At 39.3% G+C, this 25,955-nt stretch overlaps 4 protein-coding genes across 8 annotated transcripts; 2 read left to right on the plus strand and 2 right to left on the minus strand.

The window, feature by feature from the left end:
- Nucleotides 1–205: 205 nt before the first annotated feature.
- Nucleotides 206–3,503, plus strand: tdg.2 (thymine DNA glycosylase, tandem duplicate 2). Of its 3 annotated transcripts, XM_057329818.1 has the most exons (11): nt 210–318; nt 644–716; nt 924–1,090; nt 1,171–1,364; nt 1,459–1,528; nt 1,627–1,762; nt 1,865–1,947; nt 2,020–2,114; nt 2,203–2,374; nt 2,459–2,578; nt 2,664–3,503. In XM_057329818.1, the coding sequence occupies exons 1-11, from the start codon at nt 312–314 to the stop codon at nt 2,750–2,752; spliced, it is 1,206 nt and encodes a 401-aa protein (XP_057185801.1). In that variant the 5' UTR covers nt 210–311; the 3' UTR covers nt 2,753–3,503. The 3 variants fall into 3 exon arrangements, with proteins under 3 accessions (XP_057185802.1, XP_057185801.1, XP_057185800.1); XM_057329819.1 differs by lacking the exon at nt 644–716 and having other exon boundaries at nt 206–318; XM_057329817.1 differs by lacking the exon at nt 210–318 and having other exon boundaries at nt 325–1,090.
- Nucleotides 3,504–4,121: 618 nt separating this feature from the next.
- tdg.1 (thymine DNA glycosylase, tandem duplicate 1) lies at nt 4,122–9,998 on the plus strand. 2 transcript variants are annotated; one of them, XM_057330412.1, is made up of 11 exons: nt 4,122–4,235; nt 4,848–4,906; nt 5,847–6,016; nt 6,136–6,392; nt 6,512–6,581; nt 6,676–6,811; nt 6,893–6,975; nt 7,396–7,490; nt 7,579–7,750; nt 7,861–7,998; nt 8,638–9,998. In XM_057330412.1, exons 2-11 carry the CDS (start codon nt 4,848–4,850, stop codon nt 8,772–8,774), a joined length of 1,317 nt encoding a protein of 438 aa, XP_057186395.1. In that variant the 5' UTR covers nt 4,122–4,235; the 3' UTR covers nt 8,775–9,998. The 2 variants fall into 2 exon arrangements, with proteins under 2 accessions (XP_057186395.1, XP_057186396.1); XM_057330413.1 differs by lacking the exon at nt 4,848–4,906 and having other exon boundaries at nt 8,638–9,997.
- A 98-nt stretch (nt 9,999–10,096) lies between these two features.
- Nucleotides 10,097–12,631, minus strand: LOC130552214 (patatin-like phospholipase domain-containing protein 2). 2 transcript variants are annotated; one of them, XM_057330414.1, is made up of 8 exons: nt 12,444–12,631; nt 11,985–12,217; nt 11,767–11,832; nt 11,451–11,660; nt 11,294–11,354; nt 10,757–10,933; nt 10,540–10,657; nt 10,097–10,450 (listed from the first exon to the last, which is right to left on the minus strand). In XM_057330414.1, exons 1-8 carry the CDS (start codon nt 12,628–12,630, stop codon nt 10,345–10,347), a joined length of 1,158 nt encoding a protein of 385 aa, XP_057186397.1. In that variant the 5' UTR covers nt 12,631; the 3' UTR covers nt 10,097–10,344. The 2 variants fall into 2 exon arrangements, with proteins under 2 accessions (XP_057186397.1, XP_057186398.1); XM_057330415.1 differs by having other exon boundaries at nt 11,985–12,230; nt 12,444–12,488.
- Nucleotides 12,632–12,885: 254 nt separating this feature from the next.
- Nucleotides 12,886–25,909, minus strand: efcab6 (EF-hand calcium binding domain 6). The gene is made up of 31 exons (XM_057330538.1): nt 25,349–25,909; nt 25,067–25,223; nt 24,773–24,993; nt 24,548–24,627; nt 24,354–24,423; nt 24,132–24,268; nt 23,825–23,943; nt 23,552–23,670; nt 23,291–23,439; nt 23,126–23,209; nt 22,852–22,972; nt 22,587–22,760; nt 22,383–22,448; nt 19,091–19,251; nt 18,897–19,013; nt 18,601–18,775; nt 18,414–18,528; nt 18,195–18,316; nt 17,265–17,491; nt 17,099–17,186; nt 16,909–17,027; nt 16,644–16,808; nt 16,019–16,174; nt 15,718–15,913; nt 14,936–15,133; nt 14,603–14,830; nt 14,327–14,527; nt 14,057–14,243; nt 13,766–13,950; nt 13,540–13,689; nt 12,886–13,459 (listed from the first exon to the last, which is right to left on the minus strand). Exons 1-31 carry the CDS (start codon nt 25,385–25,387, stop codon nt 13,337–13,339), a joined length of 4,449 nt encoding a protein of 1,482 aa, XP_057186521.1. The 5' UTR covers nt 25,388–25,909; the 3' UTR covers nt 12,886–13,336.
- Between the last annotated feature and the right edge of the window lie 46 nt (nt 25,910–25,955).

The raw sequence follows: 25,955 nt of genomic DNA on the forward strand, positions 1-25,955 counted from the left end.
GCCTAATAGTATAAAAGCACATTAAAGTTGTGCTTAAATTTGATTATTTTGTTAAAGTTAGAAAGGTGAAAAAACATAGTTGTTTTATACTATACATGGAGAGTAAAACGATTTTAATCACAAAACTGCGTAAACTTTTTTCGTTCTAATGTTTCAATAATATGAAATAATATGTAGACTTTTACTTTGAATTTTCTCTGTAGCTTTGTTGACATTTTACACTAGCTTCATACATCATGGGTAGTATCTTTTAGTACAGATTTTTTTCTACTAAATACTACAATGAAGACTATAAGTTCCGAAGAATATATATGGCAGGTAAGATTTACAAGCCTTTTAAATAGTAACATGTCTGTATGTAGCGAAACGCGCTATTTTAATTTGTGTATGGGGGTCAATGATCCACACAGCTCTTTAAATGAGTGCAGTGAGCGAGCTGCATGGGCATCCTGGGCATTGTCTTTGAAACCCTCATGTTTCTACTAAAAATGCATTTAAAAATGTAATATATTTTGCCGTTGAATCGAGAAACTTGAGCCAAATCGTAATAAAACGGGCGCTCCAGAACCTGTTAAACAAAGGGGAGGTGTGGTTTAACAGCTGGTATATCAGTAACAAAAACATGAATATTAATCTATTAAAGTAAGAACACCAATTAAGATGGAAGAAAGGCAGTATTCATCTCTGACGGCCCCTATGGATTATCTCCAGTACTGGTGAGTTTACCCAGCCCCAAAAGATCCCACAAAACCTTTAGCTTAATAAATGCATTTATTTTGTAATCTGAATGATGTCCTGTTTTTCAAAGGGTGCATTAGGACAGACCTGATGAAATATTTCAAACATAGCGGACGCAGAGACTCTGGTCTCCGTTATCCAGATTTTCATAGTGCTTTTCTCTTTTTTTTACGATGTTTAAACAGGTACCAGACAAATCATCAGCAGTTTCATCCTGAGCAGGTGCCACAATATAACCAGATGGTTAATATTGAGGGACCAATGGAGGACAAAGTCATGACCAATTTAGCAGTACATCAAAATCTCTATATGGATCAACAACAACCCCAACAATTGCCTATCCCGCCACCAGGTATGTTCAGCCAGTGCATGTGACAAAAATGTGGATATTTCTGCAGTCCTGCTGTATGATGGCACACGCTTGTTTTGTAGATCCTCCGCTGACACCTGCAAAAGGCAAGAAACGGGGGCGGCCCCTAAAAAGTGAAATAAAAGAGCAGACACAGGCTGAGGAATCTCCAAAAAAAGCAAAGAGGACATTAGACAGATTCAATGGAATGTCAGTAGAGGAAGTCATGGCCAGAAAGCTACCAGATATCATCACCCATAATCTGGAAATGCTTATTGTGAGTTTCTGTTTATGATCTATACATTAATACAATTTACATATTGACTTTTACCTGTATGTATGTTTGACATTCTTTGCTATTTTTTTAATAGATTGGTATCAATCCAGGACTCTTGTCAGCCTACAAAGGAAGGCATTATCCAAATCCCGGGAACCATTTTTGTATGTTTTATTAACCTGATCTTATTCTTTGTAGAGTATGTTTATATATTTATGCATGTGTTTAAAATGTAATGTATGTTTATGTGATTGTTTTATAGGGAAGTGCTTGTTTCTCTCTGGGTTGACCGATGAACAGCTGAACCACATGCACGATCAGACGCTACCTGAAAAGTATAGCATTGGTTTCACCAATATGGTGGAAAGGACTACGCCTGGGAGTAAAGACCTCTCAAAGTAGGTTTAACATGCATGCTGTGCCATACGTAATGATGAAAATGAATATTTAGGTGCAACATCCCAGGGACAATGTATGCCTAAAACCTTAAATTTTTGCAGTAAAGAGATCCGTGAAGGTGGTCACCAACTTTTGGAGAAGCTCCAGAAGTACAGGCCTTTAATCGCTGTCTTCAATGGAAAAGGTAAGAAGATTTGACTGTTTACTTTGTATTTTTTTATCTGTCACATATTTTAATCCTTTTTTAATATTTAAGGTATTTATGAAATATTTAGCAAGGAGATTTTGGGAGTGAAAGCCAAGAACTTAGAATTTGGATTGCAACCTTACAAAGTGCCAGACACAGACACGGTAAGAGTTTCTTAATACCAATTGGATAGGATCTGAGCATTTCTTGTGAAAGATGCATATTAATGGAACACGATATTGTGTTGACCAGGTTTGTTATCTGATGCCATCGTCAAGCCCACGCTGTGCTCAGTTCCCTCGTGCTCAGGACAAAGTGCACTTCTACATTAAGCTAAAAGAACTCAGGGATCAGCTGAAGGGAGTGCTCCCTACTCAGGAGATCGAAGAGACAAATTACTCGTTTGATCTGACTCTGGCCAAAGGTAAAGTATATAAATATTTTTTATTTAAATGAAGTGTTCTTTTAATCATATTGTGTTAAGCAAAGTTTTTCTGTGGTTCTTCAGAGGATGCCAAAAAAATGGCAATCAAAGAGGAACAGCATGACCCTGGATATGAGGAGACCTGTGGTCATGGATCTTGGGCGGAACCACAGCCAGCATTCGGTGTTCGTTCTAATGGAACAGGTAGGAACCTTTATTTTGTACGTCAATTTAAATCATGTTTCATGTCATAATTTGTTGGCTAGTTATAATGAATATAAATCTGTAGATCACGTAACAGACAACCGGTGGACGATGCAGCCGTTTGCGGACCAGATTCCAGACATCAGATGTAACAGCAACAATGAAACAACCTGAGAAGAGGTTATCAGAGAAAGAATTATGCCATGTTATTGTCTGTACCACATGTACGGAGAAGGACCAACAAGGACATTCTTTTTTATTTTTATGTTTTGTTTATAAGTGTTGTCATGATGGGTTATTTAATGTCCAATGTATGTGACTTTAATTTTGTGTGTTTTGTAAACAAAGCTTTTTTACAAAGCTTGACTGAACTTATAAATTCTCTGAACATTGAGACATTGCATTTCGTGCCTCTGAAACTTTATAAAAAGGTTTAGTGACTTTTGTTTGCAAATATATTGCTCTATGCATATATTTGACACTGATATGTACAAATAGAGACTTTAAGCGCAAAAAATCCGCAAACCACTGTTCTATTATAGAAGGTTGTAGACTTTTATAGGTGTATGCCCTCAATGCATGGTTATAAAGTAGTATTGCTGATGGCATGCTCAGTCCTACATTAGACCTACAGCCCTACAAGGTGCTTTTTTGTAAAACGGATGACTTGGTTTACCTCAACTGTAAAATATTTCATAGACTTTTTAGAAGTGCACGTAATGAATGTGCATGACTTGTTGTGTGTAATAATTCTATTTGGTACCATTTATACCTTCTTGTTACATCATAATAACAGTTTAGCATTTTCGTTGCTGTGAGAACGCATTATATATTGTGTGTGTCATTCTGTAAGTCTGTTTTTAGTTTTTTATTTTGGATTGTGTGTATTACTAATGGGAAGTTTTCCATTAATAAAAAAATATGAAAAGGACTACACATTATTTTTTCATTGGTAAACACATTTATAACGCCTAAAGTGTACAAATGTATGTTGTAGCAAAATACAATAATTACTATATCTATAAGTATTACTGTGGTAAAACCATGGGCATTTCTGGTTATGGAATAATATTTACTTTAATTAGTACTTCATAGAATTGAAATGATTCAGGGCAGTCAAATCTGTTTCTGACACGATTATTATGGCTGTAAACCTCGAAGAAGGTGTGCTAATATTCATTATTGCATTAACGATAATGTTAAATTTTAGTTTATCTATGACGCAAGGAGAACAGCGTTAAAAAATGACGAGCTTTATTTTGACATTCGGTGTAGAATTTATCTGCAGCCAATGGGAGGCTTTCCTTGAGACTTTTAAACGTCAGTGGGGACAGCGCATTGATATATCTTTTAGGGGGGGTGCAGTTCTCTATTACCCTCTAAACACGAATAAACACGTATGAAATGAAATGCATATATTACATTCGAAATAGTTTAATTCAAACCCTATTTCCCTGGATACTGACTGTGTTATTACAAATAATAGCAAAACTACACATACGTTGCCCGGTCGTACCCCAGTATCAGTGCTTTGGCACAGCCCACTGTCAAATTGATTTCTTGCTTATGGTCTTGTCTTTGTTGCTTTCACCGGGTTTGTTCGTAAAACGAGACAATCAACATTTAAGTGGACTATCGTTTTAATCGTATAACAACGGTATGTATATATTTCATCAAGCATAGTTTAATTTGAAATACATTCTCATAAAACGCTTTTTATATCGACAGAAAGCGTGCTCCATAGTTAGCTAGCCACCATCATTCATTGTACTCAATGAATTACACCAAGGCCAGTGTTCGCCGACCATGCTAACATTTTAACATTTCTTTTGTTTACGAAAAATTAAGGATCTTTTCAGTTTACCTGTGTTTATAAATATAGATTGATATGTTATTGCTAAATGTAGTTTTAGATCTCTATATACTTGCATTGTAAACTATTGCTGGTGGTAAAATAGCATTAGCATTATTATTGGAGGTTTGTGCTGGTTGACTACGTGGGGTATGTAGTTAGTTAACCCACCATATTAAACTGTTCTTTTCTGGTCCTGCTTATACATGTATTATTGTATTGTGTACGTTTTGGGATTCATTAAAAGGTACAATTAATATGTTTAGAATAGTTAACTGTGACTTGACGAAAATCTAATAGGGTGCCATAAAAGTGCCACCTATGCAGAAAGGCTGGTTATAAACATTCCCTTGTGAAAATACCACTGAAATTGCTCTTGAATAAAGACAAATATTGATTTATTTAAATCCCGTAAAGATGGATGAAAGGCTGTATGGATCTTTGCCCAATGCCCCTTCGGAATATCTCCAACAATGGTGAGTGTCCCATATTTGTCATCAATTGGCGCCAATACGATCCCACTGATTTTATAATATTCAGCATTTTCGTTTGATATTGAATGCTACTAACCAGTCTGTATCTGCTTGCACAACGACAACCGTAACCACAATGACTGCTCATGCTTTATTATAAGGAAATTGTCCTGTGTTGCCAGGTGTGTTATTGTTTTCAGTGCACCTGATGTTCTTCTGCAGTTAACTAAATTATTTGCAGCAAAATTAATTTCCAGGTTTAATTTAATGACGTGCAACTGACCCAACTAAACAATTTCACCTAGTGTTTTAGTGTTTGCAGTAATTTATAAAAATCATGTCAGTTGAATATATTTGCATATTATTAAAGGTCAAATAAATAGCTCACCCAAATATAAAAAATCATGAATACACCTTATAAATATAATTTACTCACCCTTATGTTTTTTATACAATTTTAGTTGGACACAAACATATTTTAATTTAAAATGCTGTTATGACCCCTTAGATGGGGGTCAACATGGCAAAGCTCCAAAAAGCACAAACATCCATCATTTATGTAATCCAAATGACTGCAGTTGTTTAATATCGCTGAGGCTAACGGATTTTGTGAGAAAACGTACATTTCTGATCTTTTTTAGCTTATCTCGCGACTAGATGTCTTATGTGTTTTGTCATAAATCACGTAAGAACCAATGAGATTTGACTTTATCCACGTACCACTATGTTTAAACCTACCACACTGTTCTGTATGTTGCCATGAATGTGGCTTACCGATAACTAAATGAGCTCAAAATATAATTTGCTGAAGAAGGATAAAAGGTCATACATCAGGAATGTCATGGGGGAGTAAATTATGAGGACATTTTCAGATTTGTTTGAACTACTCCTTTAACTAATAATGTGCCTTTTTTTACATATTCCTGTTTTATTTTTGAAACAGGGTTCAGTCCGCTCAGCAGCATCTACAGACCCTTCAGGCGCAGTATCCACACATGGCTAATGGCAATGCACCTTATATGATGGGGGGTCCCAGAGAAGAGGGGGTCATGCAGCAGATGCCTGTACACCCAGAAGATGCTGCCCAGCAAGAGCCTGGTGCACCACAGAAAGGTAGTGTGTCCATTTGTATTTAGGAAAGCAGATCTTTATGTCATTCATACGAACATGTGATGACTCAAAACATACTGTTATGTGATTTATACTAATAGAAGTGTTTCCCCTCTCCATAGCACCCGCTAAAGGCAAGCGAGGACGACCAGCAAACAAAGAACCAAAAGAACCCAAAGCCCCCAAAGCCAAACCTGGACCTAAACCCAAGAAAGCAAAGGAGGATAAGGAGGCCCCACCTGCTGAAGGACAGGAGAAAATTGATGAAACCTTCAAGAAAGTAAGGAGGAAAGTGGATCGCTTTAAAGGCATGTCGGAAGAGGAGGTCATGAAAAAGACTCTGCCAGACATCCTTATCCCCAACCTGGACTATGTCATTGTGAGTTTACATGATTTCTGTCAGGAAAAAGTTTTAGAATGAAAATGTTTAAAGTTTTAAGTCGAGTTTGTGCTGGAAGAGATTTAAATGATGCTTTTCTATTCATTTTAATGATCCAGATTGGAATTAATCCGGGGTTGATGGCGGCATACATCGGAAGATGGTTCCCTGGACCAGGAAATCATTTTTGTAAGTACACTGGAGTTCATTTGATCCTTAATGTGGATATGTGTGCACATTAGAATAAAACAAATTGTTGAGAATCTGCAAATGTATGTTTCAGGGAAGTGTCTTTTCCTGTCTGGATTCACCGAGAAGCTGTTGAATCACATGGATGACCATAGTTTGCCTGAGAAATATGGCATTGGCTTCACAAATATGGTGGCAAGAGCTACACCAGGAAGCAAAGATCTCTCGAGGTATCACAGATGACAGCTCTGCTTTCATTCAGGGCTAGAAAAATAGTGATGTGATGATCCTATAACCTGTTTTTTCTGTAGTAAGGAGCTTCGAGAGGGTGGAAAAATCCTAGTCGAAAAAATCATGAAATTCAAGCCACTCATAGCAGTTTTTAATGGGAAATGTGAGTATATGCCCACCATATATAATTAATAAGTCAATTCGTAGTTGCACAAGATGGCGCCGGTGAGCTTTTGGGACGCAAAGGTCAGCAGACTAATTTCCGGTCGTATAACATTGTATGGGCAAAGTTGGATTTTTGTCCAGCAATATGGGTGTTTTTTAGATCAATAGAAGAAAGTAATATATCAGCGATATGACAGATCCTCTTTACATTGCTGAGAACTTCGTTAAGCCAAAACAACTCGATAGTGTTATACGACCGGAAATTAGTCTGCCGACCCTGGCGTCGCAAAAACTCACAGGCAGCATCTTGTGCAACTAGCCCATTGGACTCAGCTATTGTTTTACCAATATCAGCAGATGCACATAATGAATTATAAATGTGTAAAAGACGTGCGTTTAAAGAAGAATTTTGTTTCAGGTATTTATGAAATGTTCTGTAGAGAGATATTTGGGAAAAAACCCAAAAAGCTTGAATTTGGACTACAGCCTCATAAGATCCCAGACTCTGACACGGTAAAGAACCATCATCATTAATCACCAAGTTATCTTGTATGACTGAACTCGTAATAGAATATCACAGTCAATTTTTGCATTTTTTTAGGCGTTGTACCTGATGCCCTCTTCCAGCGCTCGCTGTGCCCAGTTCCCACGTGCTCAGGACAAAGTGCACTTTTACATCAAGCTAAGAGAACTCAGGGACCAGCTGAAGGGTGTGATCAAGACTAAGGACATTGAGGAAGTGGATTATAGCTTCAATCTCGGCATGGCCAAAGGTATGTTTCATTTCATTCCATTCATCTATAAGTGAGAATTTTGAATCATAAACAAAATAATGGACCTGTAATGCTGTATAGTCATTAGCACCATTTTTTCTATCTTGCAGAGGATGCTAAGAGAATGGCTATCAAAGAAGAGCAGTATGATCCTGGTTATGAGACGGCATTTGGGGGAGCTTATGGAGAAACTGCCCCTGATATAGGTCAAAGCAATGGAATTTGTAACTTTGCATCTGAGGAAACAGGTTGGTAGCTTTTAGGATTTATGTAAAGTTAAAGGAGTCTTATGACACGGCTAAAATGAATATTGTCGATTGTTTTAGATGTAATGCAATGTGTATACACGATTTAAGGTTCAAAAATGCTATTTTTTCCACATACCGTGCATGTTTGTATCTCCTCTTTGCCCCGCCTCTCTGAAACGCGCTGACTTTTTTTCAAAGCTCATCGCTTTGAAAAGCGAGGTGTGCTATGATTGGCCAGTTAACCAGTGCGTAGTGATTGGTCGAATATTGCAAGCGTGTGACGGAAATGTGACGCCTCTTACCATATTTGGGACATCAGGTTCCAAAGCAATTGTTCTGACAGGTACGCCCACCTTACTTGGGTATACATTTGGGCGGTCTTAGTCAAATCATACCACGAACTGATGTAGATTTGTGGGGGTGTGGTTACACGAGGCGTTTCAGGCAGGTCTGGGTGAGCATTCGCTTTTAGATAGAATGCATGTTTTGTTCCGACACTTTAATTTTTGCAATTTTGCGCGTCTAATACATGCATGGGCAAATTATAACACACCAAAGACACAGAAAAACACGTATTTTATACTTATACTTTAATGTTTTTAAGAGTGAAATTTTGACTTTTTTGTGTTCATCCTTCAGGAAAAGCAGCCGAGAAGGCACCTACGAATCCAAACCCAGCCGACCAAGTTCAAGATGGTCAGTGGATGACGCAATCCTTCGCTGATCAGATTCCAGACATCGGCGGTTCCTCTCAAGCCCAAACCTGGGGTGTATGAGGACGGACCATTACGAGGGACTTCATGTGAAGCCTGTTGGAAGACTTCCCACGCTCTTCCACAGACGCCGTGCCTCCTGTCAGTTCTTCTAAGAACCTACACCAGGAGTCTTAATGTGCACTGGTTTCCATCTCCTTTGCTTCACTGAGACAGTCTGTTACTTTTTAATTACACAATCTTATATCAGCGTGATACGTCACATTGGTTATGTGGACTGGATTTAAACAATGATGTGAGGAATCGCGGTATGATGCAAAGTGACCTAACTTGCACAAGGAGAGTCCAATGGCTGCTAAGCTTCATTTGGATGCCTTCATGATCTTGGATATCTATCTAAGAAGAGACTCTTAAAAACGTTTTTGCAATGAATTTCAATTAGATCTTTTAGGAAGTAGCAATTTCTATAAAATTGGAGTATTTACTCATCTTTTACATGAATGGTTAAGTGAAACGGTGTCCGATTCTGCTCCTAGAGGGCAACTGTTGAGTTCAAGACACCTAAACTGGTTAATCAATGTCTTCGGGTTTACTTGAAAATTATGGGTGGGTGTGTTTGATTCGTAGTGGAAGAGGATAGGAGCAGAATAAGACACCTGTGGTTTAGAGTTATTGTTACTTTGAGTAGTTTAGTGTAGTGGTTTAGAGCACTGGTTTTATTGAATTTCATGTGATATCAGGGACTGATACTTGATTTTCTCATAAGGCGAGTTCATTTCATTTGGTGTTTTTAGATGAAACATTCGATGTTGTTTGCACGTGTAGTCATATTTGAAATATAACTACACAATAGTTTTAAACCCAGAATTTTTTCAAACACCATTTACACTATAATACCAATACAGCAAGACAAAACTTTAAATTGTATTGTTTCGTTATTTGTGTCAAGATAAATTAGGTCTTTTTTATATGTTTGAAGATTCTGGCATAAATGAAAAACAACACAATGTTACAATAAGTGATAATTGTACATTAAACATTTTCGCTACATGTGGTCCTTATAAGGAAGCATGCTGTCAATGTTTAAAATGTGAACTCTTTGCCTTCCGCAGTACTGTAAGTCACAACACTTTGTGACCGTTTATACAAGTGAACATGGCTGGGCTTCTCTTGAACATGCCATAAATTTAGTATTTATCCCAATGCTCCTACATGTTGCTATTTTTTAACCTGTTGTAAACATGATTATCTTTTTTGTTCATTAAAACGCAATTATCCCGATGTCTATGTGCATATTTGTCTGTTATAGTTCAGAATTATAAAGTAATATAAATATAAGAATATATCTTATATAATATATCTGGAAATATTTAAAATTTGGTCATATAGATTTTGAGAGAATGTAATTTTTTTTTTATTACATTCTGACTTAAGTTTTAAAGAGCATAGACATTTTTATTCCAGACAAATCTTAGTATACAGTCTATCAGATAAAAGGATCAGTGCTGGTCAGTCAGTCGTGTCTGAAGATAAAAGCCTTGAAGAACAGGAGACATCTTTGTGTATAAATGACATGTGGAATACATCTTTTTAAAACGATCACACCTTTGAGAGTCAGGATGTAAAATCAAGTTTAAGTTCTTGAGAAAGTTCTTTTCCACACCATTCTGATCCCCTCAGTTGTCCTTTTGCATATGCTCACCGTATTGGACCATACCTGAGGTGACCAGTCAATAAACCTGAATGTAAGCACCAAACAGCACAAATTCAGCAAATGTTATTGCATTTATACTTCTAGAATCTAAAGTTTCATTATAGAAAGATGTACCTCAACAGAATGATGTAAACCATCTCCACCGGCAAAATGCACCACATTATAAAAGAGACCAACTTCACTGAGAAAGAACCTCTCGTTTCATATTCCTTCATGTATGCCTCATGAAATACTGGACAATAACAAAAAATACATGTTCTATTTCACTGTATTTCACATGTTCTAGTTTTTCAGATAAGGGTTAATAATGGTCAGCGATCAGTTCCCTCACCTTCATTGATGGATTCTGGTAGGATATTTTTAGGATGTTCAGTCACTTTTGGCCACCTTGTGATATCACTGTCTTCTGTTGTCTTGTTTTCCTTAATGTATCTCCTGGATGATGGAAAATGATCCCATTTATTAGTGAGGGTTAACTCACATAGTGGTGAATGGAACTCCAGGAATTCTGGTAAGCAAGGTAGTATTAGATCTAAATAAGCAAAGTCAATAACCAAACAGATCTCATCCCCCATGGTAATTATTTTTTGGTCTTGGATCTTTTTGGTTACTGACATTCTTTCAAATATCTTCCTTTGTGTTCAGCAGAACAAAGACATTTATACGGGTTTGGAACATTGTGAGTAAATGATTGAATTTTCATTTTTGGGTGAACTGTCCCTTTAAGTATTTTTAATCTACTCAAGTACATTTTGTCTGGTGTTTTATTTCACTACATTATAAGGCATTTATCATACTTTTTACATTCTTTTAAAATATTTAAGTACTGTCCACCTCTGCAAAAAGCAGCTTATTCCTGGTTACTCACCATTTCCCATCAAAAATAGGAAAGCATCCTTATATCCATTCTGACACATCTCAGCCATGACCTTATTAAAGGCAAAATAAAGGAAAAATAAATAACTTTGTATTTTTGTTACATATACTATGTGTAAAATCAGTCATATTTTTCTCCAAAAAGGTACCTCTGGTCCTGGAGGGAAGAATGCAATGACCACCCGGTATGCATTAATAAAGTTGATGTGAATGCTGACATTATTGTAATGTATTTCATGGAAGTTAAAGGGGATGCTGTATGGAGAGATGTCACTCTCTCCCGAGAAAGGAGAGACTGTGATGGTGTTGCTCAGATTTGAGTAAGGCATGTTGTCACTTAATGCTCCATCGACATACCTCTGAAAGCAGACGGCAAAACAATATTAAAACTGAAACAATTGCATTAATAATTGTGCACAAAATGAATTTGTAGCATGGGTCACAAAAGTTGTTTTGGCTACGTACGATTCCATGATAGCTTGGAGGTACCACACCACAATACAGTGGATAAAAACAGCTACAAACAAGAGCCTGCAAGTGAAGATCAAAGTGTGAATCATAAATGTGAACTGATCCAATCAGAAATGTGAACTGATCCACATTAAATCTTATCTTTTCAGATAAAAACAGTTACACAAAGTTGACATGCGTCACATTCCAGATGGCGGGTGTGTTGAGTTCACCTGAATGAGATCTTCTTTGCTGTCAAACTCAGAAACCAACATATTTGTCCCATCTGAGACGCGTGTGAGGGACACACACAGTTGCCCGGTGGTGAGTAGGTGGGCGTTGTCGGGCAGGTCTCGGATCAGGAAGGTTCGTACTATGTTCAGCAGGTTAAAGGAGGGATGGACTGCACCCAGAGTGCCTTTCCGAGCCTCTCGGGACATTTCCAGCAAAATTTTACAGCATTTGGCTTCAAAATGGAGCTATAGAACTATTAATATCACCGTAATATTCATCAAAAGGAAGGGTTTATACTGTATTTTTGGCCGTGAAGCAATCTCTGTGACTGCCTTTTTTACATAATTTGAGGACACTACACAAAAATGCATGTCTTTCTGGACTGTTTTGTACACAATAATGCTTTGGACCTACAGTATAACAAAAATAAATAAAGTTAACCACAAATGAAAACGTACCTGGAGACATTTTACATGCTACTATTGCACCCATGAGAGCACCAGATGACGCCCCACAAATCTTTTTCACCCCATCGAGAAGAGACGGGGCACATTCAAATAAACAGCTATAGACTCCACAGTAGTACGCCATGAGAAATCCACAGCCAGCAAATGAAATATTCCATTCTGTAGAAGACACTCGCATGTTTTTCACCACTAAACCTCTCATGTTACAGAGTGCAAGGAGTCGATCAGTCTCTGCCAACACTATTGCGAAACCAAGTTTACCCATAGTGTTGTAATAACAAGGGTCAAGTACTACAGAAAAACAACATCCCTAGGTGGAGGGTGATTTTTAAAACATTATTACCCACTAAACTTTTTTTTTAAGTTTCTTAACTATCCCATTTAATAATTAATCAAACATAAATTGAAACTTTCTCTTTGAAAATGACTCTCATCAATTTATTGTTGGAAAATATTTTATGTTTTGTTATACATTGTTACAGTATCTTATTTGTTCTTATACTTACTGCATGCAAAAGCAGATGAAAAATAAAAACAAAAAAAGTCATGAATCTAAAATAACTTTATGGCCCAGTTTCACAGACAAGGCTTAAGGATAGTCCCAGACTAAAATGAATGTTTGACCTGTCTTAACCGAATATAACTAAACTTGCCCTGAAATATCTTCAAATATATCAGTGCCCTTGTTTTGTCTCAAGATGCACATCAGTGATGTATTCTTCTTAGCCATTTTTATAGAAGCGACATAAATATCTTAATTTGACTAAAACATAGTCCTAGCTTAAGCTAATCTGTGTCTGTGAAACCGGGCCGATACAACCGATACAAACATTTTGTGACAGTTTCATAATAACACCACACGCAAAAAAATGTATTGACTTTACTTATTTTAGGAAAATGCGTAGAAAATCATTGTAGGAAATCTTCCCTGTGATATTCTTGTCGAAAAAAGATGTAAAATGAAAAAACTCTTCCTCTGACAGATTCACACTGAACTGTCTCAGAACCTAAAATCCAACAACATTGCATGATTAATGTCAGGTCATAAACCTGAAGTGTAATATAGATACAAACAAGCACCTTTTACCTTCCTGAAGTCCTGAAGAGATATCTTTCCAGTGCGCTCTCTGTCAAAGGAGATGAATTTTTGCCTCATCTGCCTCCAGAATAGCTGTACGGGCTTAGAAATTCTCAGCATGGCTTCAGCACACTGGCCACTAAGTGGTCCAGGGCTCATCTGAAGGATAAAATCAGTGAATTAGAGAGAGATAATGTGTGAAAATACTTACAAATCATCCCGTGGTTAAACTTACTGGTGTCCTGGGTAGCTGCAGTTTGAGTCTATAGGTTGAGGTGTTGACCTGAGGACCGAACATGAGCACAAAGTGCCGCAGGAAGTCAGGGTACGAGAGACGTCCAGTGTTTTTGATGTCATATTTGACAGCCAGCTGCTCAAACTCAGTTGGACTCAGCTCAATGCGAAGACTCTGGAGTATCTCTTAATAATTAACATTAGAGCAAACAAATGTAGCTTTTAAGCTATAATGCGTTTTTTTTACATTTATGAAGAAAGGTGTTTGGCCTTTTTGGCCACAAAAATATACCCAAGAACTTCCCCGCATCTATCTCCCCAGTCCTCTCGGTGTCCGCTTCCCTGCACCTCCTCTGGATGTGCCTCCAACATTCTTGGATTCTGGGGCGCACCTTCATCTCCACATCTTCACAGTTCAGCAGCGGTGTCTGCCTTCTGTTTGACGTAGAGGGCCTACTGAGCTTCTCTGGGCCTGGTGACTAAAAAACAGGGGTGAGATACGAATAACAATACTCTACCTGGACAAAGACAAAACAACATTTCCAAATGAAGTGATGCATACCGAAGAGTATCGGAATGTGCAGGGTGCTGTTTTGGGCCGTCGGAGGGATGCTGGTCTGTCCAGCGATGGTCTTGCAGAACCTGGTAATGATCTACCAGCTTTTTCAATGCGTTTTTGTTCTCCACTGAACTTCTTCAGGAATTCTCGATATTCCAGATTTCCAAAGTTGTTAACTGGTAGCGCTTTCCATAGGTTTTGAAACTGTAAAAATGTGAATGCATTTTAGGCCATATTGCATTAAAGACACACCGTTTGAGTTGACTCACAGAGAATTACCTGGTCGTCTGTTAGCCTCATGAAGTGGCGATCACAAATGCCCTTAAAGTCCTCTTTTGAGATTGTGTTTATATTGGCGTAGTCGAGGTCCATCATCTCCCCTGTGATGGTGTCGAGACGGGCCGACACAACCTCTTGTATTCTCCTCAAAATGTCATTGAACAGTAATGGGCGGGTCTGATTAGGAAAACGCATCTTCTGGATTTTCTTCAGCCATTCATCTGCTGTCTGTCAAAAATGAGTCATTTCAGGTTTGAAAGTGTCCAACAAACTAGTCTGAATAAAGCAATGAGCAGCAGTTTCTTTGTTTCTGTGTTGAGCAGTGTATCAGACCTCTTGTTTATGGAGGTTGAAGACTTCCAGAAATTCTCTCCAGTCAACCAAAATCTCCTCCCCTTCGCTTAAACCCAGTTTGGACAGTAACTTTCTGAACTGCATATCTGAGAGACGCACGCAGAAATGATTCAGCACTTGCCGAAACTCGACTTGAGGAAGCATACCATCTCTAGTTTTATCAAAAGCTGAGAAAGCCTACAAAAGCAAAAGACAATATGAATTTTAAAATGTGTGACGCTGCTTTTTCAAAGCAATACATGATTTATTTATTTATTGCAGCTTATTTTAACAACCTTTTACCAACACTACACTGTAAAAAAAATCACATAAAAAACTGATTAAGTGCTGGCAGAAAATTACCAGTACATTTTCCTTTATTTTACGGACATTTCCATTAATGCTAAAATGCAATTTAATGCAGTCCAAAATGTAAAATACAGGTAAAACAACTGTAAAAATTAATACAGAAAATTGCTTCATATTAATACAGTATATTGTGCCCTATTTTTACAAATTTTGTTTAGAGTGTAATATTGTTGCTGTCGGACAGAAACTTATCCATATCATCATTTTTTCAGAAATTGAAAAAACTTTACTTTTTTTATAATTAAACACTGTATTATCCAAGTTGAAAAGCTTGTTTTAATACATTTCATTGGTTAAATATTAGCAAAAACCACAGACAAACATGAAGGGTGACCAATAGTAATGATGATTTATGACAAAAATAAAAATCATGAACTATGGAGCAATTATATATTAAAGAATGTGGTTTTTACCTGGTAAAGAATGTCTGATGAAGCAGTTACCGTCTCTTTTACCCGCTGTATGGTTCTTTCTGGGCTTAGCTCCTCTACATTCTCCACTCTTTCTGGAAAAAACAGATCTGCTGTCTCATTGGAGAATGGAAGTCCAGCGACATGCTTCAGAAAATCAAGATATGGCAGCGTCTTGTGACGGACGTCAAACCCAAGACTGAAGAATTGAAGAGAAAATGGGGAAGAGAGAAAAAAATGGTTTAAAAGTCACTTCATGAGAAGCTATGTTTTGTAAGGATGTAATTGTATCGGGTGGGATTACAGGTTCAGTAGATCTTTGAGCTGTGTTTCCTTTAGCTGAAAGCCATGTCTCTGTAGTAGTGAAAGCAGGTCCCTTATGGTCACATGACCATCTCGGTTTTTATCCAGAACCACAAGGCTGTCACTAACTTTCTCCAAGTCACTTCTGATCCACTTCCTACAAAAACGGTAACAATCTTCTTATGTTAAATGTATATTAAAGGGACAGTTCTTTGTTCTGTTGAACACAAAATAAGCTATTTGAAAGAATGTCAGTAACCAAACAGTTCTTGGCCACCATTGACTACCATAGTAGAAAATATTACGATGGTAGTCAGAAGTGCCCCAGAACTGTTTGCTTTCTACATTCTTCAAAATATCTTCTTTCGTGTTCAAAAGAACAAAGATATTTATAAAGCAATGTTTCCTACTATGGTAGTAAATGGTGACCAAGAACTGTTTGGTTATAAGCATTCTTCCAAATATCTTTCTCTGTGTTCATCAGAATAAAGAAATTTATACAGATTGAGGGTGAGTAAAGGACAGAATTTTCATTTTGGATGAACTGTTCCTATAACATAAATGATTCAAAGTACAAAAGTTGAAAGTAAATCAAAGTAATCTCACAAGACACATCAAGGTCTCACCTGAGGTTCTGCAGCGTGACCTCTGTGTCAGGTGTTGTCATGGAAACTACCTTATTTGTGGGCTGTTCCTGGGAAGTGTTTGACTGACAATCTTCATCTGGTTTGACTTTGAGCTTTCTTAGAAACTCTTCTTGAGTAAGAAAGCCTTTTCCCTCCTCATCATACCTGTTGTGTGGTTTCCAGTGTTATTCTGCATGCCTGATTCTGCATCAGCTATTAAATGCATTAAGTAAACTCCAGACATGCTTGAAATCCAGTCTCTTACCTGCTCCATAGTTTTTCAAACTCATCTGGTGTGATGGGCAAACAGTATTTAAAAAGAAGTTGTTTCAGATCATTCCTGGTTGTGAGTCTTTCACCATTTTCACACGGATGACAAAAGAGCTGGTGATATGAATGTGTGTGGTTAGATTGACTTCACTTTTTTTCAGAGAGCAGGAGTGAATGATAATTACCTTTGAGAACTCTACAGATCCTTTATGTGCAATGGCTGCCAGGTGGTCGTGTACTTGGTCACATGCATTGCCAAGCCACCCATCACGTCTGAAAGTCCATAAATCGGTAATCAAAATGCTGAACTTTTGTCTTTACATAAAAAACCTAGAGGAAGTTAAGTCTTACAAGATGTTGTGTTGATGTGGTCTCATTTTGCCGCCAGACTGGACTTTGTTGCAGAACTCTGTGTAGTTAAGTGTGGTGCCTGGTGTAAGGCCTAACAGGTCGAGCAATCTCTGATACTCACTTTGCTTGGTTACGAACATCAAGCTGTCAAACAGAGCCCTGAAGTCATTTCGATTCACTAAGCCATCTCGGTTCTTATCCATAAGACGAAAAGCTGTCAGAACATCCTGAATCCAAAAGTGTTTGAAAAACAAACATTATTTTTGCAGTTTTGTTTTGTGATGCTGTTAGTACAACAATCACATTGATGTTCATATTTAACAAACGTCTTTTGTAAAATATTTTGCACAAAAAATGTGTTTAAAGAAATCCTTTTGTTTAATATTTGCTTTCCCAAAACATGACATTCTCACATTTTTAAATGCACTTTAAAGGGGTAGTTGACTGGAAAGGAAAATTTGTTTACTAACTTTCTTCTGCGAAATACAAAAGAAGATATTTTGAAGAATGTTGGTAACCAAACAAAACTGTCCTCAATTTACTGCCATTGTATGCACACAAACCCACTGAGACATTTCTTAAAACATCTTCTTTTGTGTTCTAAAGAAGAAAGAGTCATTTACAGGTTTTGAACGATATGAGGATGAATAAACGATGACTGGATTTTTATTTTGGGGTGAACCATTCCTTAAAAGGGATACTTCACCCAAAAGTGAAAATGGGAGTCAGTGGGGGGCAAGATCTGTTTGGTTATAAGCATTCTTCCAAATATCTTTCTCTGCGTTCATCAAAACAAAGAAATGTATACATATTTGGAACAACTCGAAGGTGAGTAAATGATGACAGATTTTTCATTTTTGGGTGAAGAATCCCTTTTAGTTTCCAAATATTTTTGGGGGTCACTGTAAAAGTGCTCAATTGTTTTCATACCCCATGGTATTCCTTGATCTTCTTCTTAAGTTGACTGAAACAGTCCTCAGCAGATAAAATGTTGGTAACTTCTTCATCTTCTATCTGTCTATCAGGCTCCTCATTTTTTTCTGATGTTGTTTCTGTGTAGAAGAGAATCCAGATATATCATGTGTTTCCAGCTTGTGGCAAGGTTTGTTTTCAGACAACAGATTTAGTGTTCTGAAGAAGATATCTGACCTTTGTAGCTGGTCACAAAATCAACCACAGAAATCTGTCCACAGTTAAAACCTAGAGACTCAATGAGCATCTGAAACTGAGGCCCTTCCAAGTAGATTCCACAGTCGTCCAGAATCTAAAAGCATGTAAATGATCTCAAAGAGATAGATAAACAAAAACATTTTAGAATTTCATAATGAGAACCTACTTTACAGAAATCTCTGAGAGAGAGCACTGCAGCTGAGTTTTTCCTGGTGGACATCAGACAGTCCTGAAGAGTCAATCCTCGTCTCTGAAGCCTGTCTTTGAGTTTTCTCAAAACAACGTCCTGGACTGCTTGTGTTTTTATGTTTAAGATTTGAGCCTTGTGCGCCTGATCTTCACTGTATACCCAAAATCATATATCACGTAGGACATAATTTCATCATGCAAACCAAAACATGATTTTAATAAATGACAAGTGTAAGTGTAAGAAGCCTTGTTTTTTTAATATTATTTACAAACCTTTTAACTTTACAGAGACTCGTGTTGGTGCTGTCTGCTCTCCATTCTGGAATACCTAAGTTCTTTAAGAACAACTTGTAGTTCACACCTCCAGCCTCCAAACATGGTTCACAGAGCCTTTGAGAGCAAACAGGAAAAAGTTAGCCAGTATTAGATTCCGGAGGCTTCACTGAGGCAAGAGATAGGAAATTCACCTGCTGAAGTGATGTTCAGAGAGCGGTAGTCCATATTCTTGGATCAGTCTCCTCAACTCTTCTGTAGGGATGTTGTCACTCTGGTTTTGGGTCACGATGGCGATAGATTCAATCAACATGTTACAATTCTCAGCAAGCTTCTCCTTCAGAATTTCTTCTACCTTTAGAAGGAGACAAGACCATTTACATATTATAACGTCTCGGTTACGACTGTAACCTCCGTTCCCTGATGGAGGGAACGAGACGTTGTGTTGAGAGACAGAGTGGGGTTTGATCTTGAGAACCTATCATCTCCGAGAGGAATTTAAAATGCCAATGGGCTTTGGCGAATGGTACACGCACGCCAGTCCCCGCCCCATGCATACGGGCATAAAAGGGAGGTGGCGGCGGCCATTCACTCACCCTTTGGGCTGAGGAACCTGAGAGACATCTCCCGGTCGCTGCAGCTGGTCGGCGAAGCATTGTGGCATGAAGAGATCCCTCCATCAGGGAACTGAGGTTACAGTCGTAACCGAGACGTTCCCCTTCAGTCGGTCTCTCGATGTTGTGTTGAGAGACAGACTGGGGACCTATCTCTACACGCCACGGCGCTGAGCTGTATCACGACCTCAAGTGGAGTGACACTGACTAGACTAACGAGTCACAAGTGAGCGCTACTGCGAGACGTAATCTTCCAGTGGAATCAGTACTTTGTAGCATACCCTGAGAGGCTTGTACCGACGGCCGTCACAGACACTAGAACACTGGGGAAACACTGTTCTCCTCGTTGAAGAGTGTGTTACTGAGGCCATATCCTACCACAAGGGGAGGTTACATGTGGAGACACCAACATGGTCTCACCAGTGGGGAGAACAACATGTGAAAAATGTGTCAGCCCGAGTAGGGGGGACAGAACCCAGGTGGGGTAGCCCCCCGGAGGGGAGGTCACAGGTTCACCGACAGGGGAACCTAGAGTGAGGAATTCAACATACGGGTGCCCATACCGGTGGTGTGTAAGACACGGGCTGACACTGGTTCCACGTGGAGGTTGTAAAACCTCGCGAAGGTACTGGGTGTAGCCCAACACTACATAAGTCTCTGCCAGAGAGGCGCCCTGAGCCAGTGCCCACGAGGAGGTCATACCCCGAGTGGAGTGGGCTCTCACTGCAAGCGGGCACGGGCAATCTTGGGACTGGTATGCCAAAGCAATGGCATCCACAATCCAGTGTGCCAATCTCTGTTTGGAGACAGCCCTCCCCTTGTGCTGTCCCCCAAAACAGAAAAAAGCTGGCTCTGTGTGCGGTCCAAGTAGAGGGGGGAAGGCCTACACTCACTGGGTGGAAGGCCTACTTTCGCTTGTCCTGCGGCCAGCTGTGTGCTAAGCCATCCATGCCGATGGGTCCCTCGGTCAGGGAGTACCAAAGCGGGCAATGGGTGGAGTCCGGGGAGGCAAACAGGTCCACCTGCGCCTGGCCGAACCGCTCCCATATGAGCCGGACTGCGTGGGGATGGAGTCGCCATTCTCAACGAGGTGTCCCCTGACGAGAGAGCGCATCGGCTGTCTGGTTCAGGTCACCTGGGATGAAGGTGGCTCGCAGGGACTTGATCACCTGCTGACTCCAGAGGAGGAGGTGTCGGTCAAGTCGTGACATCTGCTGTGAGCGTATGCCGCCTTGGTGATTGATGTACGCCACGGCAGTCGTGCTGTCTGACCGGACCAGCACGTGTTTGTCCTGCAAGAGGGGTTGGAACCTCCTCAGTGCCAAGAGGACAGCCAACAACTCTAGGCAGTTGATGTGTCACGGCAGCTGGGGACCCGTCCACTGCCCCGATATTGCGTGCCCATTGCACATGGCACCCCACCCCTGCAGGGAGGCGTCTGTCGTAACCACGACATGCCTCGAAACCTGTCTGAGTGGAAGAGAGCCTTGGTCGACCCCTCCAAGTGGCAGCGTCTGCGGTGCACCGCGACTGCACATACCACCTGGAGGACGTCAACATATCCTTTAGCTGCCCCACCGTCCAGGGAAGTAACAGCTCCTTGTCCCGTCAGACGGGAACACACCGCGAACGGCATATTCCACGTCTTTGTGAGCTCCTCATGCTGCTCCAGGTCAGCCGTGAGCGTTCCGGGGAGGGCAGGGCCACTGCAACCCGACGCTTGCGGCTGCCCGGGCAAGCACGGCCGTCATCTCTGCGTCGCCTTGTCTTGGGCTCAACCGCCCGGGGGCGGGAGCTCCAAGGGGTCTCCGCATCCTATGCCAGGAGGTAGCTGTCCGACGTTATGACAGAAAGTTCATCCCCATCCCGTTGTCAAGTTTCCCATCGTGGATGAGCCAGGTGAGTGTACCGGGGCATGGATGGTCCGCGACCCAAAACTGGTGGAGAATCCATGGGAATCCCCAATCACCCCCGCCGCTTGCCGAAGCAGTCGACCTCGCCGAAGCAGCAGTCGACGCTCGGGAAGCAGACGGGGTTGCGGCTACATTCCGGAGAATGTAGCCAACCGTGAACGCAACACCTTAATAGACGAGCCCTGCTACTGCATGCTGGAACCCCAACATGCAATACAGGTGTCGTGCCCGTCGGACTCGGGATGAGTCTGTCATACCCACGAACACAGCTGCGAGACATGCCCGAAGACAGCGCAGACTGTGAGAGGAAATTTTCTCCTTTAGAAATATCTGCGGCTCGCTGCTGAGACGCCCAGGGGAAGTCTGCTACCGAGAGGGAGAAATCCGCTGCTTCGCGTCGTAAATCCAGCAGTCTGGAAGGAGAATTCTTGGAGAGAAGAATCGCTTGACATGTACCGTCATGCAGGTTCCGAAGAACAGAACAAAGGATGAGTGAATGGCCGCCGCCACCTCCCTTTTATACCCGTATGCACGGGGTGGGGACTGGCTTGCGTGTGCCATTCACCAAAGCCCATTGCCGTTTTAAATTCCTCTTGGAGATGATAGGTTCTCAAGATCAAACCCCAGTCTGTCGAGAGACCGACTGAAGGGGAACTACTAGTATAGTATAAGTTAGCTAGTTCATAATAAAAATTATTTAATCAAAACATTCTTTAATCATTTATTCATTGACAGTTATTCCAAACCTGTATTACCTCTTTCTTGTGCAGATCACAAAAGAAGATATTTTAAAGAATGTTAGTAATCAAACAACATTGGCCCCTATTGACTTCCATTGTATGGACACAAAACTACTGAGACATTTCTCAAAACATCTTCTTTTGTGTTCAACAGAAACAAGGCATATACAGCTTTTGATTGACAGATTTAATGTATCGATTACTATGCAGGTTACTTACTGTATTCTGTGTTGGTGTGGAAGTGTTTAATGGCGCTGAGCTCTTTTCATTGGGTTTTGGTGTATGCTGGAATTACCAAATAACACAGTTTTCATTCCACTAGCAGGTGATGTAAATACTAAGCAATGTTTCTTTATACAGAATGTTGGTTTAGTAAAATTGTGATTAGGTGAACAAAACCTAGTTAGGCAATTTAGGTATTACCATGTTTGGCCTTTGTTGGTGTAGGAAGTCCAGGAATTGCTGGTAATTGATAACATCCCCATGTTCTGCATCCATGTGGTCAGCAAGAATTTGAAATTGGTCATCTGTGACATTGATGCTGACGTTCTCCAAAGCCCTACAGAGTTCATCCCTACTGATGAAACCAGTTCTGTTCTGAAAAATTAAAAACAAAAACAAACAAACAATTGTACAGTTTTTTCATTATCTTTATTTCAAATGTATATGGGGATTAGGTGAGATTTACTTTGTCAACATTCAGAAATGTTTCCATCAAACAGAGCTGATTATCAAGTATTTGTTGATGCAGTCTTGGTAAAATGGCTTCAATGCTGTGCACATTTGCAGTTTCTGGAGGAGAATCTTTCCTGATTGAGACATACACAAATACTTGCCACCATAATTACAGCTAAAAAACAATACAGTATATATTTAAAAAAAACAGGACACGTGCATATTAAAGCATTATGTTAAACAGGTTGATTCATAGAAAACAAACAAAAACTTTATGGCTGACTTACGGTGTTGCTATAGTTTGCTTGTCATCTTTGAACAACCCAAGAAACCTTCTCCATTTCAGAGGTTCTGTGGTGCTCTTGCCAAATCTGTGAAGATAAATTAGCACCAGATGAATCTGAAAACTGCATTCAAGTAGGTACTTACATAACTTGTTTTGATCTCAGTACCTGTTCAATAAACCACTGAATGTGCTGTCATCCATAGGGAATAAAAATGTACTGAAGATAGACCTGAGATCCTCAAGAGATACAAGCCCACTGTCTGTGAGGTCAAACGCTTGCAAAGCTTTTTCAACAAGGTTGTGATTTTTCTTCATCTGTAAAATTCAGAATAAAAGTCAGAATAAATAATACTGATTTTAATGAGATGCTTATACTGTATAAATCAGGTAAAACAAATACATTCTGCAAAAACATCTTCATACTTACTTTGCTCAAAAACTTGGTCTGAATTTCATCCAATGTGTCTTTGGGCTTGCCGGAAAATGTTCTTAAACTAGTTTTACTCTTTGGTCTTGTAGTCAGACTGACAGCATCCCAGTTCAGTGCTGCAAAGGAATGAAGATTGTTTTTACTAATGATGAGCCAAAAGTTAGTGAGTACCAATCTTTATAATTAATCTCCCATTTTAACAATGTAAAGGCTATAGGTTTGATACAGTACAAACAAATGCATTAGAAGAAGCAAGCTGCATAACCATACCCAGTTTTATAGAATCTGGTGCAATCTTTCTATGGTTTTCACAATCAACACCAAGCTTTTCAAGAAACTCCTTGTAAGATATTGTGTCAGCATTGTTGGGGCTGTAGTATGACCATAATCTAAAGGAAAGAGAAATGTTTATGATTTGGGGAAAATGCAACATTTTATATAAAGCATTCTGAACTTTAACAATTTAAATAAATACACAATTTTAATATAGTTCAATTAAACATTCAAAGAATATAGCCTTAAAAATGAAAGATCAAGACTACATAAATGAAGTTGGAACTTTATTTAAGGTTGGAACCTGTGGAATTCCTGTTGACTCATGGGAAAGCAGTAACCCTCTAACACTTTACGTAGCTCATGTTGCTGTATCTGCCCATCACAGTTGTAGTCAAACAGACCAAAAGCCCTGTTGATGTTTTTCAAATTGTCACCAATCTGAGATGATAAAAACATGGCAAAGTGACCATGGGCACTAAAGTAAACTGACCGCAAATAGTTATAAAATAAAAGTATGCCACACCTTCTCTTTCAAATGGCACTGCAGATCTCCAAGCGACAAGTTTCTGTAACATGTACTCATGTATGGAATTCTGTAAAGAAATATATTGCCGCAATTCTTCAAATAGACCTGCCATCTTGATACATTTTTTAGTTCTTAAATATAAGAATGAAAATGATTAATTTTACAATGAAAGTTTTAACAGTATAACATACCTGTTCATGGCAGATGAGACCTTACAATATTTTCGAAGAAACTCCATGTAGGGAATTGTTCTGTTCGCTCTTATTTCAAGCTAATTAAATTTGTATTGATTTTAAAACAATTTATAGAACAAATAAACATGTTAAACATGTAGTATGTAAAATCATTGTCTTAGTAGTAGTACAATACAACAAAATAAGTGCACTGGTGGCGGTTTCATTGTAATCTTAACATACCTTTGCCAACAGTCCCTCAAACTGAGACTCGGTTAGCGGAACAAGAAACCCCTCAATTACACGTCTGAATTCCCCTTTGGTGACCATCGTGTTGCCTTCCTGGTCAAACGCTTCAAAAGCTGCCTTCAGATCATCTTTCTTGTCCTTGACTCTCTCAGACAGAAGATCGTCAATATCCACTAAAGAAAGATTTTCATCTGCCACTGACTGCACAGAGGAGGCTGCAAAAAATAGATTTCCACATCAATGCTTTTCTATCACTACCAAGACAATGCATCACAGCAAAGGCCCTACCAGAGTCAGATTTCAGAGAGTTCCTTCTTGAGAAATCTCTAGTGGTTGTCCGAGAGGCACTTTTAGCCCTAGGGATGATTTCAAGTCCTTGTGCTATAGGCCTCAGATCCATATGGGCTGAGCTTGTAAGTGCCTGTGCTGACCTCACTGATGGCACCTTTGAATTTAGAAAAAGAATAGTTTAAAATCATTATTTACATTTTAATGTACAAAACCTTTGAATATTTTCAAACTGAGTCATTACTCACTTAAAAATATATATTGGTAAAACGTTTTACTAACCTTACTAACCCAGCTTTCCACAGCTGAACTCGGACGCATCTTAAATTATAAACAGTGTCGGTATTCCTGTTTATGACGAACTAAAGCGACTAAAAAGTCGACAAGTTCACGAGAACACCCAGCCAGCCAAAGACGCTTCGCTGTTGCTATGGAGACGGTCTGGCTATTGTATGTCAATCAGAAGATGAGCCCGCCTGCTGGAATGCGTACACAACGCACGCACATGTGTGATTTGTAAGGTTAGCACGTGCCATGGCGATCAGAAAAGAAAACTCTCAAACCAAAAATTGGTTTATAAACTTGAATCTTATTAGTCTTGTTTTACATAAAATATAGATTTGGTACCCCTACTTAAGCCCAAATTATGAGAGCCCCTTCAGAAAAGTGTCTTATGTTCGGAAGCACATTTTGATTGTTGCCTTGCCAACAACAACAAATAATAAACAATTGCCAAGTACTACAAGAACGATCGAAAGATATCGATACTCGATTGTATTTATATAATCGTGTTTACATATCTGTGGAATCAAACAGATTCCCATATATGACAAAGACACCTTTTCGCACAAAATACTAAATTTAGACATTTATCTTTCCTGATAGAAAA

The sequence above is a fragment of the Triplophysa rosa genome, linkage group LG3 (assembly GCF_024868665.1).
Source record: "Triplophysa rosa linkage group LG3, Trosa_1v2, whole genome shotgun sequence".
Classification (NCBI taxonomy): Eukaryota; Metazoa; Chordata; class Actinopteri; order Cypriniformes; family Nemacheilidae; genus Triplophysa; species Triplophysa rosa.